At 35.2% G+C, this 17,205-nt stretch overlaps 1 protein-coding gene and 1 long non-coding RNA gene across 2 annotated transcripts in view; one reads left to right on the top strand and one right to left on the bottom strand.

The window, feature by feature from the left end:
- The window catches only part of LOC143668956 (uncharacterized), a 53,291-nt gene that overhangs the window by 35,218 nt on the left and 868 nt on the right, over positions 1-17,205 (top strand). The gene's annotated exons all lie outside the window — the stretch shown is intronic.
- MEGF9 (multiple EGF like domains 9) overlaps positions 1,118-17,205 on the bottom strand; it is a 139,071-nt gene continuing 122,983 nt past the window's right edge. Inside the window, exons 4-6 of the mRNA XM_077143564.1 lie at positions 14,947-15,090; positions 7,739-8,008; positions 1,118-5,912 (exon numbers count right to left, since the gene is read on the bottom strand). Coding sequence (XP_076999679.1) covers positions 5,461-5,912; positions 7,739-8,008; positions 14,947-15,090 — 866 coding nt within the window. The 3' untranslated portion in view covers positions 1,118-5,460. The remainder of the gene's footprint in view (positions 5,913-7,738; positions 8,009-14,946; positions 15,091-17,205) is intronic.

Genomic DNA, 17,205 nt, shown 5'->3' with positions numbered 1-17,205 from the left:
GCTTTTCAACCTGGCAGTTAACATTCCTAGCATTATCAAAGTCATGAAAAACAGATTTTGTTCTTTCTTAGATTAATTTTTTAAATTTAACTAAGCATAACTTTTACTTAGAAGGTACTGATATAATATAGATTTAATTATAATGAAAGGTGGAATTTTTCTTAAACATATGCATTTTATAATCCTGTGGAAAACAAATATAACCAATTCTGACAATGCAATCTAATAAACATCTTTCCTTGATCAACTTTAATCAAAAGTATAAATACAGTAATATAAAAGTGATATTTTTGACAGTATTTCCTTTCAAGTTTAATTGTAATTAAAAGTGATGCTTTTGACAATATATAAAGTGTGAGTTTACATATATTATATATTTACTTTCTTCTTAAATTTAATTTGCCTAGATTTTCTGCAAGCTTATTCTGCTTCCTTAAAATAATACTTAATTCATACACATCATAGAAACACATGATATAAATACATAAGGTGTGATAATAAAGTAGCAAAACGTATTTTCTTATGTGACTAGAAAATAAAGGGAGGCTTTTAAAGTTTAAATATCAGCAAACTGAAGTTTAATGATCCAATTTCAAGTTTATAAAGAGTTCAGTTCAAAAAAAAAAATGCCTGACATTTTTTTCTTCTTTTTCAAAGTAATCCTTGGATCTCTAGATGGCATCCCAATAAACACCATTTAGCTTTTCAAAATAGAGGATCTTAAAGAGTACCTTAAAAATAAAAATAAAAAAATGCATTCATTTGGGCTTACCTAATAAACACACAGAACATAGTTTCCTCCAGATTTCTACTAAAAAAATGAAATTCTTTACATATATGAAAAAGAAATCCAAAGGAAGCACGTTTTCTTCATAAAATATTCATGTAAAAAATATTCATGGAAATTCCAGTTGATCTCAGGGGGGACAGGCAAAAAGCATAAACAAGAACATATATTTTTTAAGAGGGGAAAGTTATTTTCCCCCCAACTTGAAAGCATGGTCAATAATTAAGGGTTCAAGTATTTTCATGAAGTGGGTTTAAAATAAATGATCCTTGACATATATTAAAATAATTCTAATAAACTTGACCATATAAAAAAGTAAGACAACAAATCTACAATAGGTACAAATTATACACATTTATTTTTTTAATAATTTTAAATAACACTCTTGTATAAATTCTTTCATATATTCAAATCACACACAAATTTAGAAATGCATCATGAAGCCTAGTACAGCATATGTATGAGATATTTTTTAAAATTTGTGTTAGATTTTTCTGTGACATAAATACAAGTTTAATGTTTCAGAAACATTCCCAATTGCTTGGACTGAAATTTAAAGTATTACAGAGTACTTGTGCCTAGCATTAAAATTTGACTTTAAATAATTTAACTTTTGGACTCACTCAGATATGAAGCCCTCGGCTCTCATTCTAGTGCTGCTGTCACAGTTATTGCATACATGTAAATAAAAGTAAGAAAGATTCCCAATTGCTTTTGAAAAAGCATCTTTCAACCACTGTCATTTTAATGATCTATAACCTTTAGTCCATTTGACATTATTTGACTTCTTCATATGAGTCAGTATATTCTTTCTGCTATTCCTTCTCATGTTATTGGCTCAGGATTAAAGAGAAAACTTGTGTTAACCTTCCATTACTCTCCTGCACAAACAGAACTCATTTTAGCTCCCAAACTCCCTACTGTCAAGATCATAACACACTAAAGGTTCTTCGTGGATGAGGCTAGAAATGTGTTCCTTGCTCTAACAAGCTATTATGAGTTGCTTTTTACTTCTCTGAATAGAGAAATTAGAGCTTTCCTTGAGATGTATAAATTCAACTCCTACCCATATACTCCAAAATATATGAGCTAGGGGATGCTCATTGTAAGTCATGGTATGTTCACTATGTGTCCTACAAAAAGGCCCTTTTCTATCTGTACCAGACCAATGCAAATGATCTAATAATACAGTTCCAATTCAAGCTGCCAAGAGGAAGTACTGTTACTTTAGCTCTCTGCTTCCAAAACCAAGAGAAGGGCTAAATGTTCTGAAGGCACTCAGCTGACCTAAATGAACTAGTAGGTCAGTGAGTATTGTTTTAATGGTCAATTTTCCTGGAAATATTCAGGCTAGAGGGTCAACATATAATTTGAGTCTTCTACAAAACCTGTCCAAAAAATCTCTCTCCTCCCATTTCTTGTCTTCTCTGTGTTCCTTTCTTAAAATCCAGATATCCCTGGGAAGAGAAACAAATTAGACGATAGGACCTTAGTATACATGAGGTTTCATTTTTATTATCTTTTTTTCTTTATAACTGAAGGAACTCCATTTAAAGAGAGCTCTGGTAGCTGGAGGATGGAGAGAGTAAGGGGAAAGTAAGGGAGAACAGAGACATTTAACAACAGTACCTAGGGTATCTATCAGAAATACAGAGGGGCTTCCTAAAATAAATTAATAAAGATAAGTGCATTGCCTTATAGTCTGTATCTGTCATTTATCAAAAAGATTCCCATCAGTCTTACCCTATTTAAAAATAAACACATTTCTAAACCTTAGACAAAAATTCTTCCCATATCAAGCTCTCTAAAGGACTGATGGATCCTGTTGTGAGATACCATGATTTTGTGGGCCTCATGACTTTAGGGGGATGAATATTGTGTAAAGCATTTCACACTAATGTTCTAGTCTGATTTCAGTGGTAGATCACTTCATGATTGACTTGAATTTTAAAGCAAAACTACTTCCATAGCAAAAATAGCTGGGGACAGTAAAGAACGTTAAAAAAAATTTTAAGACCTTTTTTTTCCATTGAGAAAAATTAAGAACATGATCAAGGAACTGTTAACAATAATTAAAAGTTAAACATACTTTGTGTTTTATTTTTTGCTATATCATTTAACATCTATTTCAATGAATCTCTACATGGCCAAAATTCAGATTATATGGCTTTGGCTTTAGACTCCAACAAACATCCTTTTTTTTTTGATGAATTTTTGGTTTTTCAAACATATATTTTTCACCATTCCAATTCCTGACTTCGGCAGGATGGTACTGGGAAGAAGGCTGATCTGCTACTTTACATAAATTCCTTGGAACTGCGCAGTGCTTACACTTTGTACAGGCGTATGTGACAGTCGCTGCGGGAAAGCAGGTTCTCCCTTTCTGCTTGGAAGGATTAGTTAATTTTAATGACGAACAAACTGGCAGTATTGTTTTCTTATCGCTAATTCTGGCTTCAGATAGTAATCCTCTGGTGATCTCTCCATAAAGTCCTTCATAGCTATACAGCTCTGGGTTGTACCTCATATGCACAAAAATTAGAAACGTCCAAAGAAGGGATCTTCCTCCCAGTCTTCTTCTGTCCATGGCAATTTCTACACTAGGATAGAGTGAAAGAGCCTGTGCTTTGGAGTTAGGAGTCACAATTCCAAGCCTAAGAGTGACACACATTGTGCAGCCTTGAGCAAGACTTAACTCCTCTGAGCCTCAGTCTATAAAATAGGGATAATTATCTCCTCAAGGGGCTATGGTAAGGAACAAAGGGCACGCATGTAGAAAAGTGTTTTGCAAATTGCAAAGGGCTCTACAAATGTTAAATAATTTTAATGCAATGTAATTTAATTTCTACTTTTGTGGAGAATGGTGGAACACACAGAGCACCCCAAGTCACCAGAATTAGATTATTTACCAGTACATCCTCCAGTGTATCATCTCCAAATCCTGAAAATATGTTACGAGTCTCTTACAGAGGGATGATCAAATTCTATGTTTTTCTCTGAAGTTAGACAGAGATGTGAACTGAGATTTCCTAGCTCTAATCTAATAGGTAGTCTTTGCTTTTTATTTTTTTCCAAAACTACTTCAAGTTTGCTTTCCTCCTAATAAATATCTGTATTTGAGTTCTGGCAGCTTTTCTGGCTATCTTAATTCTCAATTTGTCAACATAATAGAGGAGTGCATGGTCTCTAAGAGAAAACTGCATCTAAAAGTAAGGACTAACTACATCTACCCAACTGCAGACTCCTTCTAACTGGAAAAGAGAAAGATGGGACAACCACAGGACTACAGAGTGAGTGCACATACATCAGCAAATGTTCAAATAAAAGGGGTTTTTCTGGCAGGGGGAAACAGGAATATAAAGATTTCACAGGCATGAAAGCAAGGATCCCAAGTAATATGATGGCTTTTTTTCTTTTGGAACTAAAATATTTCTAATTCCTTTGGAAGACTATCTTTTACATTTAGAAAAAGATATTTTTTTTTGAATGAGGATATGTTTTATATATAAAGGTGAAATCTTATATAGGGTGACTAGTGTTTGATTAGATGAGTAGTTTGGGAAATGCAGCAGCCTGTGTCCCAGCTCAACAACCATTGACTTCAAAATCTATTGCTTGAATCTATATCCTCCTTTGTAAGTCAAAGGGTATATAACTCTACTTTTAGATTGAAAAAGGGATGAAAGATTAGAAACATTCAACCTCTTATGCATTTCAACAATGTCCAAAGAGGGACTAAAATGATGGATGTTCACCAGAGTCCCAGCTCTAGTGATACTGCCATCTATTTTACAGTATTTTAACCAATCCCTATATTTTCTTTTTACAATGCTATTACTGCTATACAAATAAATTCTAGATGATAAAATATGACATGATTTTTTTTTACAAATAGATACAAATACATATGTTGATCAGATATGCTACATAAACTATATACACTTTATTCTCCAGAGACAGGAATATTCATTAACTTTAGACAATTGATCATTTACACTGAGATCCTGAGGAGGACCATTGGCTTCCTGCTCCCAAATACTGCCTTCATTCTCTCTCTACCATTCAAAGCTTATCCTGTGCTTTAATCCCATCATTGAGCAAGAATCCTAGAAGTAAAAATCAAGGCCTTCTAAAGACCTTCTTGGGACTTTTCTGTCCCTATTCTGGAAACAATCAAGATTGTTTATTGTGAGACAGCCTAGGAATCAGTTTTTCTTCAACAGTGTCTTAAATACAGTAAACTGAATATCACCCCGACCCTTCTTTAAAAAATTTGTTTCAGGAATGGAGATGAAGTCTTCCAGCAGTCCTTCCCCCTTTCATATCCATCATCCTGTTACAGGTGGTGTATCCGATACTTTCCTAGGAGACTATCTGAAGGTCCAAGTGGATTTGAGTGGCACTATGAGGTTCAGCCTTTCTATACTCCCATGTGGTCTGATACAAAAATATACTTTACTTCAAGTCCTAATGACAGGGAATGATTCAGATCTTCATTGGAAAACTAAGAATAATTAGGCTAAGTGCATTACAAATTATACCTGAAAATTTCAGATGCATTGTTTGGCTTTGCTTTCTCAGCAAATGCTACACAGACTTTGTGTGGCCCAGGGGCTGATGCTTTCTTAGTAAGCAATGTGGTTTAACAATGCAGGAAAATAGTTTCTAGTTCCTTAGGCTTTGAAGTTATGCATGGGTGTTGTCAAGGTCAGTTGCCCATTGGGAGCCACTTCATTGCCATCATCTTCCAACAATCCCGACACATCTGCATTGGGAATGCTATCATGGTAGCTGCTGAAACTGATATTGTCTTCTTTCAGCTCGATGGTCCAAAAGGGGGCATTCAATTTCCGGTTTTGGTACTCCCGATACATATACACAGCCCCAACAAATGCCATCAGCAACACCACTACAATGATGATGACTGTCAAAATGATGATGTTAAATTGGGTCCACGATACATCAGCTAAAGCTGAAGTACTGTTTTCAGAAGAACTTACTGAAAAGATAGTCTGCAGGGTTGTAGGGGTAAATGTATTATTTATAACAGGGGTGAGCACTGATGTGGTCAAAGAGGCATTGGAAACCAAAATGGTAGAACCTTCAGGTGTTGGAACAATAACTTCTGGAAATAAAAACAGAGAATGAAATGTAAAAGACAAAATAATCTAGTTAAACAATTAAAAAATGCACATAGGAGTGGAAGTTGATGTGGGATGTTGACATGATATTCTGTTTTAAGGTAATGCAAGTTAAAAATAATTCTTAAAGAAATATAGTGATAAGAATCAGAATCTGGAAAGCTATATCATTATATCCATGACTGTTCTCCAAAATGTATAACATCTATATTAAATCTTTGGGAAAATTCCAATGTTAGAGTTTTCTACCCTTCTTTACTCGGGGACAGATTAGTACAAATTCCTGCAAAGGGAGTAAACATATTACTATTGAGTTCTAAATCTCTTGGTTAAAAGTGACAGAAATAAATAGCAATCCTTTGAATTACTAAACCCAACATACTAATGGCATTTCACAAGGGTAAAATTATCCTCAGAGAAGGTGAAAACAAAATTGGAAAACGTGTGTTTCAAGTTATGCCTGAAAAGCACGATTTAAATGTTCAAAGTCAGTATCAGCCATGTGAGAAAACAGCCTTCCTTCAATTCCATATGTAGTAATTTGTCTTTTGAGTAGATTATAGCTATTTTATAATTAAATTACTCTTCTTTTTTACCTCCAATAACAGCATAGCTTATGGAAAGCTCAAGGCTTTGTAATCAAAAGGGACTTTTGGCTATAGATAAGAAAGTTCATATTTTTAAACCTGAGGTTCCTCATCTGTAAAATGGGAATAATAACATCTACTCTGCAGAGATTTGGGGAGGGTTTAAATGATATAATTTAATAATCAAATATCACATTTAATGTTTACAGGGCTGGCACACAGTAGGAACTCAATAAAATAATCACTATCATTATAATTCACCACCATAGTCAATCACATCAATCTAGCCTAAAAAGAAACATGTTTAAATTATTAAATAACTAATAAGAAAAATTACTACAGACCTGACACTAAGCATGGACAAGGTATGCTTCCCAGATAGGAAAGAGAACTGAGTGACAGAATCTCTAGGTCAGTGATAGAGTTCAATCTGTCATATAGCACTGATCAGAACATAATAAGAGTACCAAGAAAATGGCAAAAAATTACATATATTTAGCATCTATTAGGATACCAGCCAGAGTGGTTTATAGAACAATATAGTCTATCTAATCTCTCTATGACCTAATAAATTCTAAATATCCCTAACTAATCCTGAGTTTATAATTGTCATTAATTTTTTGTTTTTTTTGTGGCATGGGCAGGCTCCAGGAATTGAACCCATGTCTGGCATGGCAGGCAAGAATTCTGCCGGTGAGCTACCATTGCACTGTCCTGTCATTAATTTCTAACTAAACCCTTATTGAACTTGCCTATAAGAAATCTTTCGTCATCTGAAAAACTTTTCCTTTTAAAAAAGCAAAATGAATATTATTATTTCCTCCATCACATAGGAGGAATCCTACACCCAAAGTTAGGACAGATTATAGAGAGAATCCTAGTTTCTCCATAGGAACTTCTAACAGATTACAGGTCGCTCTGATGATCACTGGAAATGATGAGAATACAAGAAGCAAAGGATAAAGGAAATGATAGGACTTCTAAATTATCAACAACAAAAAAGTAAAAATAGATGAAAAGAAAATATGAGAACACTACAATGACTCTGTCTTGGTTCTCTTTGGAGTATCAGGAGAGCAGCAGGAATGAAAAGAAACCTATCAAAATCTGTATCCAGAAAATTCCTCTGATGGGATTACATTTTGTAAATCTAAAGATAGCTGTCCTTAGATTTTCACTGCTAGGATTAGACATTAAATTTACAACCTTAGGTGAAGTTTTACCTTTTTTGATGCAATTTTCCTCAAGGTCTCGAATATAGCCTTCTAGACAGTTCTCACACCAAAATCCAGTGGTGTTATGGAGGCAGTTGATGCACTCACCACTCTCAGGCTTGCAAATCTTTGGAGTTTTTACTGGATCCACGTGGCCATGACACTGGCACTTTATACAGATGCTGTCAGAATTATAATAGCCATTTTCACATTTATTGCAGTTCTTGCCTGTGTAACCATCTTTACACTGGACACACATAGGTTCCAATTCACCCAATTCTAAAAGAGACAGAATACAAATATAATTAAAATCTCAATTACAATTAAAAATACAAAATAACTACTAACATTCAAATACCTTTCCCACTATCACCCCTACGTTCACTTTTCACTTCAGAGTAAATCTGAAAATGTCATTTCTCTTGTGAAAACTCACCAATGGCTCTCAAATGCCTTCAATATTATGTGAAAACTTAACAGAATTTTCAGTATCCTTCATAACTAGCCACTGCCTATTTCTCTTCCACAACTTTTCCCCTCACTTCACATTCCCTCTCTGTGATGGTTAGGTTCTGGTGTCAACTTGGCCAAGTGATTATGCCCAGTGCTTGTCTGACCACTGCTGCAAGGTTATTTTGTGGCTGGTTGATAAACTGAAAGGCTGGTGTATTAAAGCATTAGTTGGTTAATTGCATCTGTGGCTGATTACATCTACAATCAACTAAGGCGCCCTGCCCCCCACTCCAACAAAACAATCCAGTCAGTTGAAGGCATTTAAGGAAGAAGAGAGAATTTTTCACTGCCTCTACAGCTGAGCCTTTCCTGTGGAATTTGTCCAGACCCTTCATGAGAGCTGCCAGCTTCACAGCCTGCCCTGCAAATTTTGAATTCTTCCATTCCCGCTGTTGAATGAGACACTTTTTTAAATCTCATATTTACAGCTATCTCCTATTGGTTCTCCTCTAAAGAACCCTGATTAATATACCCTCCATGGTTCAGAACATTAAATGACTGCTTTCTTCCCGCTGAGCTTTTATACATGCTACTTCCTCTCCATGAAAATGGAACACTTTCTGTTTCCCTAGCCGCACCTCACCTAGCAAATTCAATCTTTAGGAATTAGCTCAGGTCACACTTTTCAGAAGCACAAAAGCTTTCCTTGATAGCCTCAGTTTGGGCTAGGAGGCTGTAACATATGTTATGCTAAACTGTAGCATACCTGTAACATATGTTATGCTAAACTGTAATTACCTGTTTACTTGTCTGTCTATCCCATTAAATTGTGAGCAACTTAAGGGCAGAGACTAGACGTTTTCCAGCTTTAACTCCAATGCGAAGCATAGTACTTGACACATTAACTCACATTTCAATATAATCAATGTATATGTTCAAGAAATTCAAATACAAATGCGTATCTCTATTTTTTATTCTTCATAAGATTTTAATTCAAGATTCTCAATTTTATCTCCATTAAATCTCAAAATTACCAATTTACCAACTGATAAACAATTTTTAACAATAATTAACAAATCATAATTTACCTGTTAAAAAGATTAGCCTCCTTACTTAGAATTTATTATTTGCACTAAGAGGATTACCTTGTTATCTGAATAGTGACTAACTGTATTATAGCAGGAGTAATTTACAATCATTATAGAACTTGTAGAATTAATCACATCTCTGATTTCTTTATGAAAAATTAATTCCTTTGTCCACTTTACTATTGTTTTTTAAAAACTGTATTATTGAGATATAATTCATATCCCATAAAATTCACCCATTCAAAGTGTACAATTCAATGATTTTTTTTGTATATTCACAGAATTGTGCAACTGATGAAGGATTTAACTCATCATTTATTATTCCATCTGGTAATATGATCTCAAGTAAGTTACTAAACTCTGGACCTCAGTTTTCCCTGTTTACATTAAGGGAACTGAGCCAGATGATACTCATCAGATGACATTAAATGAATTTTAACACCTATGCAAACAATGGTATGTAGAAAAAATACTCAGTGAAAGGGAATGCTTGTTCTTAAGAAACTTCTAACCTACACAAGCATGATATTTTGCAGTGCACTATAGCAGCAATAATCAATGTGAAAAAAAGTGGCTAATGAAAATGAAGGGTTGATGCTGAGATCTGTGGAACTCTTTCTTGTTTTTCATGTACAGACCAACTAGTTTTCAAGACATGACTTTCAAAGGCCCTGCCTCATGTTCCACTACTTCCCCCATGTACTTTGCTTCTGGCATTCTTAATTAGTACTCTGATCAAGCCATTTTAACATTTCTCAACCTGTGATCTTGCTGATTCCCTTATCTGAAATGTCTTTCCTTCTCATATCTGGCATGTGCAGGTGTTAAATGCCAATTCTCAGCATGAGACTCAGCTTTTAAGTCACTCCCTCACTGGAGCATTTGCTGATATTCTCCACTCTAGGTGGAATGACTGTTCTCTACACCCACTGCAGACAAATCCATGATATTGCATTGCACTTATTTATTTGTATGTCAGCCTCTCAACTAGAACTATGATCTCTGAGAGCATTAAAAAATCTGAATCACCTCAGTACTTCTTATCCACATTATAAGCTCGATACATGTTTTGGAATACATACACAAGTGACAAATTGGATTGGTCAGATCCCTGTTCAGTCTTTGGCTTTTATCTCCCATACATCTCTACATGCTTACATTTCTACATGTTCAAATCCTCACTCTTCAAGGTTCAGTTCAAATGTCACCTTGCTGCTTTGCTATACTTCCCAGCAGAAAATTATGCTCCATCTTCTAAATTCTCATCTGCAGTTCTGTACCTCTGACCACTCTCCACCCTGAGTTATGGTCATCTCCCTTTCTACAACATGAGTTCCTTGAAGGTAGGAATCAGCTGTATTTCTCTTTCCTCTCTTCAAAGAACCTAGAACAGGGCTTGCATATAATAAATGGTCAATATGCTTAGTGGATTAGTTAAAATACCTTTTTTTTTTTTTTTTTTGCAAAGGAAAGACAGAGAGAAGGAAGGAAGGAAGGAAGGAAGGGAAACATTTTCTTGTATTCTGTTTCTCCGTTTTTGTTACATGGGCTGGGGCCGGGAATCGAACCGAGGTCCTCCGGCATAGCAGGCAAGCACTTTGCCCGCTGAGCCACCGCGGCCCGCCCTAAAATACCTTTTTAAAAGCCAACTAAATACAGGCTAAATATGAAACCAATGCTGTAAATAAAAAGTACACTATGCTTAAGCAAGTTATATTATGCTTTCCGATTTAAATTTTGGCACAAATTTCCCTGAAATAAAGTCTACTCTGAGGATTATTTTATTAAACATGAACGCTCCTAAGAATTGTAGACCATTTAGAGTTCTGAAATTACTAGCTTGGAATGGGAAAAAGTATATTATTATTGTGAATATACTTATAAAATAAGTGTAGTTTATAAAAACTTTAGGATTAATATCATTTTTCTTTTAATGACATTTCTGGTAACCATTAGAGATTAAATTAAAATATAAAATCAAGTCTCTGAGTTGAGATATAATAAGCCTCACATAAGTATAAAATAACAGAAGTCAATAAAATAATAAGGTGTCATGTTTGAATAACCTTTTATATATGTTAAGGTAAAGGGGCACTGGTCTAGGAATCAATAAAAATTCATTCTAGCCTCAGTCCCATTATTTAATAGCTGTGTGAGCAATAAAGCCTTCAGATGACTGTCTGTTATCATCTTGACTGTCATGAGAAATCCCAAGCCAACACAAGTAACAGAAGGAAAAAACAGATAAACTGGACTTTATCAAAATTTAAAATTTTTGTGCTAGTTTGAATTCGTTACGTACCCCAGAAAAGGCTACGTTCTTTTAATCCATTCTTGTGGGTGCAGACCTATTGTGGTGGGACCTTTTGATTAGGTTGTTTCCACCCAATTCAAGATGGATCTTAATCCTTTTACTAGAGTCCTCTATGAAGATAATAAAAGACAGAAAATATAAAAAGCAGAGAGATGAAATCAAGCAAAGGATGCAGAGAGAGAAATGCCCCTGAGATGCTAAGAGAAGACCGGCAGGACACAGAGAGCTCAGAGATGTCCCCAGAGAAGCAAGCTAGGATGCATGGAACCTAGAAGCATCAGAACCCGGGAACGAAGAAAAAGCAGATGCCTTTCCATGTGACAAGGAGTCCCAGGTGCCATCAACCTTTTTCAGTGAAGGTATCCTCTGTTGATGCCTTAATTTTAATATTTCCATGGCCTCTGAATTGTAACCTGCAACTTAATAAATTCTTGTTGTTAAAAGCCAACCCATTTTTGAACCTCACCTACCCTCTGAGACCATGGGAAGAAAGGTTTATTTTGTCTGGAACCTAAATTTTTTGTAGCACATAATCTCTCAGTCTGTCTGGATAACTCATTTAAACAATCAAAACATAGGGAGCCCAGAAAAAGAACAAGGGCCTTTAATCCTGTATAGCTTAATGCAATGTCTGGATACATACTAGAATATATTAAGCAGATAATCACTTTATCACCAGGGAAACCCCTGATACTGTGTCAAACATTAGGGACACCCAAATCAATAGCCCAAGCCTTTGATCTTGAGGCTTGCTCTTGTGAAGCTTATGTATGTAGTGGAGAAGCTTAGCGCACCTATAGGGATGCCTAAGAGTTACTTCTGGAGGACCTCTTTTGTTGCTCAGATGTGGCCTCACTCTCTCTAAGCGCCATTCTGCAAGTGAAATCATTGCCCTCCCCACTACATGGGACATGACATCCAGGGGTGAAAGTCTCCCTGGTGACATGGAAGATGACTCCCAGGGATGAATCTGGCTCTGGCACCATGGGATCAACAATGCCATTCTGACCAAAAGGGGGAAAAGAAGTGTATCAAATAAGGTATTAGTGGCTGAGAGAGTTCAAATAGAGTTGAAAGGCTACTCTGGAGGTCACTCTTATGCAAGCTTCAGTTAGACATTGCTACATATCATAACTTGCCAAACCCCAACCAAAACCCATTCCAGCCAATTCTAAAGAACACCTAGGGCAATATATAAAATTATACAAAGGTTCCAAGCACTAGAGTAACTTTCCAGAAACCTACAACCCCCAGATGGGTCCCTGGACCAGATAAGTCCTGAAACCTAGAGGGGCTAGCCTCTCCAGAACATTAGCTAGTTCCATCTCCCTACTCCATAATATTGACAGCCCCTTCCAACATGAAAAAGTTAGAATAGGCATAATTCGAATACCCCTAAAGAGTGACGGTGGAGTTATTCAGAGAAGGTAGGGTTTAACAAACAAGTAAGATTGCTGAATTATTATACTGATATTTCTTTTAGTTTCCAGTATCTTCGAACAGATAGAAGTAAAAAGTTAAAATTGTGGAATTGTAACCCATACCAAATTCTGATATCTGTTCTGGAACTAATTGTTGTGCTGTGCTTTGAAATTTATAGTTTTTTTTGTATATATGTTGTTTTTCACAAAAAAGAAAAAAGTCAATTGCATTGATAAAAAAATATTTATTCCTTCCTCAAAAGGGTAAAAATATAGTTACCACCTGTGTTGGTTTGAAAGGATTATGGACCCCAGAAAAGCCATGTCCTTTAATCCTCATTTAAAATTGCTGGCTGAGAGGTTTTTAATTGTTCCCACGGAGGTGGGACCCACCCAACTGTGGGTGGTAACTTTTGATTATATGGCTTCCATGGAGTTATGACTTCACCCATTCCAGGTGGATCTTGATTAGTTTACTGGACTCCTTTGAAAGAGGAAACGTTTTGGAGAGAACCAGGAGATCCATTAGAGCAACGAGAACCACGAGAGTTAAGAGAGCCCAGGCTGCCAGACACCTTTGGAGATGAAAAAGGAATATGACCCCTGGGTGAGCTTCGTGGAACATGAAGCCTGTAGAGAAAGCTAGTAGAGGTTGCCATGAGCCTTTTCAGTTGGAGGGAAACCCTGAACTTCATCAGCCTTTTTGAGTGAAGGTAACCTCTTGTTGGTGCCTTAACTTGGGCATTTTTATAGACTTTTTTATAGACTTGTTTTATTTGGGACATTTATTGACTTGCAACTTAATAAATTTCCCTGTTATAAAAACCATTCTGTTTCTGGTATGTTACATTCAGGCAGCTAGCACCCTAGAATACCACCGGAATCATCAATTCTACTCCTGGGACTATACTCAAGAGAAATAAAAAGCATATGCCCCCCATAAAAACTTGTACACAAATGTTCATAGCAACAGTATTCATAATACCTCCAAAGTAGAAATTGTCCAACTGTCCATCAACTGATGCATGGATAAATAAAATGTGGCATATCCATATAATGGAATATTATTTGGACATAAAAAGAATAATATGGATGAACCTTGAAGACTTTATACTAAAGATACTAAATGAATGAAGCCAATTACAAAAAGCCACAGAGGTATGATTCCATTTATTTAATATACAGAATACGCAAATCCATAAAACGAAAAGTAAGTTAGTGGTTGCCTAGGGCTAGAGAATTGATAGGGGCTAAGGAGAAATACTGCTAATGGACACAGGGATTTTGGAGGGTGAAAATGATGAAAACTTTCTAAATTTGATTGTGGTGATGGTTGTACAATTTCATGCATATACTAAAAACCACTAAATGTATATTTTAAATAGGTGAATTGTATCATATGTGAATAATACCTCAATAAAGCTTTTTAAAAAAGAAAGAAATCCCAATTTAGAACCACCCACCTAAGCTCTTCCCAATTCCTAACGGAAACTATGTGAGACAATGTTTATTGTTTTAAGTCACTAAAATTGAGGCAATTAGTTATGCAGTAATTGATATTTAATACATCAGGAACAAATAAGAGTTAACTATATAAGATTACTATATAAATACAACTAGTCAACATTACTGAGTACCAGGAAGAATGAATTAATGAAATATGTGAGCAATTTATGTCTGAATCGGAAACTTACCGCTTTTCTCAGTCTTAAAGTTCCTGTATTAACTCATTATTTTGCTTTTTAAACATTTTAAGTCTTGTTTCACCTATATATTTGACTTAGATTGTAGATTACTAGGAAAGAAAACCTTTGCTGATTTTATAACCCTCCCCTTCCCTACAGTATCTAGAAGGTTAATCATCAAAGCAAGCTACACCTGATGATAACCGATTCACTGATTTTTCTTCCCCTAACATGAAGATTTAGAGAAAGGTCTTACTTGTGATGCAACTGCCCGTAGATGTCACTGCTGAACAAGGGCAGCGAAGACATTCTTTCATGGCATCAGGATTCTGATAAAATCCTTCTTTGCATTCTTCACAATGATTCCCTTTGCTGTTTTCCTGGCAGTTTAAACAAACACCTGAAATAAACAAATCATATAAAAAAATATTTATTCTGAAAGCACAGTAAATTTCAAAATTCAGCAAAAAGACTCTAAGTGTTTACCAGAAAAAGGAAAAGTGATAGGGATTGGATAGAGTTGAGTTCCTACCCCATCTTATTTCTACGCTTGCTATGCCTGTAAGATCCGCGTCCCCTAGTAGATTGTAAACACTCTTTAGAAGGCTATATACATGAGTAGAAACATTAGTCGAGAGTCTCCATAAGCACTGGTTGATTGACTGACTACATGCCAAAAAGGTCAACTATTGAAAGAAAGAGAGAAAGAAGCAGAGAAAAACAGGGAGAGGGAGAGGGAAAGGGAGGGGAAGAGGGTTGAGAGAGAAAGGAAGGTAATAAGTAGGAAGGGAGGAAGGGAGAAAGAGAGGGAAGGAGGAAAGAAGGAAAAAAAGGAAGGGAGAAAAAAAAAGGGAGGGAGGGAGGGAGGGAGGGAGGGAAAGAATCAAAAAATTTAAAAATCCATGGAACTATGCAACAAAAATAGTGAACCCTAAGTTAAACCATGAAGTATAATTAATAACACTATTATAAAAATATGTTTTCACCAATTGTTACAAACGTACCACACAAATACAAGGTATTAAATAGGGTGGTATGTAGGAATCCTGCATTTTATGCATGACTGTTCTGTAAACACAACATTTCTGATGAAAAAAAAGAAATGTATCTAAACACTTTTCTAAGCCCAGGTTTGATTCCTGGACCATGAACCTCCCCCCCAAAAAATATGAATGTGTATGGACAAAATATTTAATTGCTCAGTGAACAATTTCAAAGTCAGTTTCTAACTTAATTTCAATGATAATTATTAACCTTAGAAAGAAATATTTCAATTTTGATTCAATGAGAAGTAAAAGTTGAAATTGCACAGCAGTATATATCAGTCCCAGAAGTGAGGGAATGGTTCTGATTATCACAGATTAACAATTACAAATGGAAAATATTTGTATCCTTATTTATATTAAACATAAATTTGTGCAAGTTAATAAAGGGGTAGACAGTTTGCTCTTTGAGAGTATAGTAAAACTAGGACTAATTGAAAGACAGATGAGAACAAATTAGTGAAATAGAAGACAACTGAAATAGCTTCAAGTACATCATGCACTGTGATAATTTTCAAAAATACTTGTCAAGTACTATATTTGGCATAAGACACTACATAACGCCCATTGGGGAATACAGAGCTGAAGAAGACAAGGAATACCTTCCAGCAGCTCACCTTTTACAGCAAAAGATAGAACATATGCACAAATAATCTGCCTGAACTAAAATGGCCAATTTGTCAAATGAGGATTCTCTTAAAGTAAGTGATATGTAAATCGTGATTAGGAAGAACTTGAGGCTTCTATGTTCATTAGATGTTTAATAACAATTGTAGGCCTTCTATGTATAGAGAGCTTCAAAATAAGGTTTCTTAGGTAGCTTCAATATTCTGTGTGTATTCTCAGATGGCGTACCTAAACTTTCCTTTCCAGAGCTACGTGGTTTTAGATTTCAAATTAGAAAAGCTCAAATTAATGAAGTTGAATTGTATTACTTAAATAAAACCTACTAAACTTATATTTTAAAAAAAACAACAAAACTCCTGATATATATTGTCAAATTGCTTTCCAAAATGTTTTTTCCCAAAATATTTTATGCAAAAATATTTTAAAAATCTACTTCAGCCTAAAACAGATATAGAAAAAGAAAAGAAAGGAGGGAAAAAAAGAAAAAAGACTGTGAAAACATAGTAAGTAGCCACCAGAGGGCAACAGCCTTGTAGCAATGTAGAAAAAAATCACATTAGAAACAAATGGAAAGATTGATCTATAAGTATTTGCACCCTTGTTAATTCCACTTTTATTATATTTCTGAACAAAAAAACCATAGGAGTTCTTTTATTTCATTACTAGCTGCTTTTATAAATCATAAGGATGAAAAAAGGATTTCTTTTGCCTTAAATGTTTTATCTCCAGAGCAATGATGGTTCCAGATTTAATTGTCATTAGAGAGACTGCCTCATTGCTGCAAGAATAATTGAAAGGAAGAACCATCAAAGTAACCTACTTTCTGGTACTATAAAAGATCAAAA

This window comes from Tamandua tetradactyla, chromosome 2 (genome assembly GCF_023851605.1).
Source record: "Tamandua tetradactyla isolate mTamTet1 chromosome 2, mTamTet1.pri, whole genome shotgun sequence".
Taxonomy (NCBI): Eukaryota; Metazoa; Chordata; class Mammalia; order Pilosa; family Myrmecophagidae; genus Tamandua; species Tamandua tetradactyla.
The sequence above is the reverse complement of the archived record's forward strand: the minus strand, read 5'-3'. Positions and strand labels throughout refer to the sequence as shown.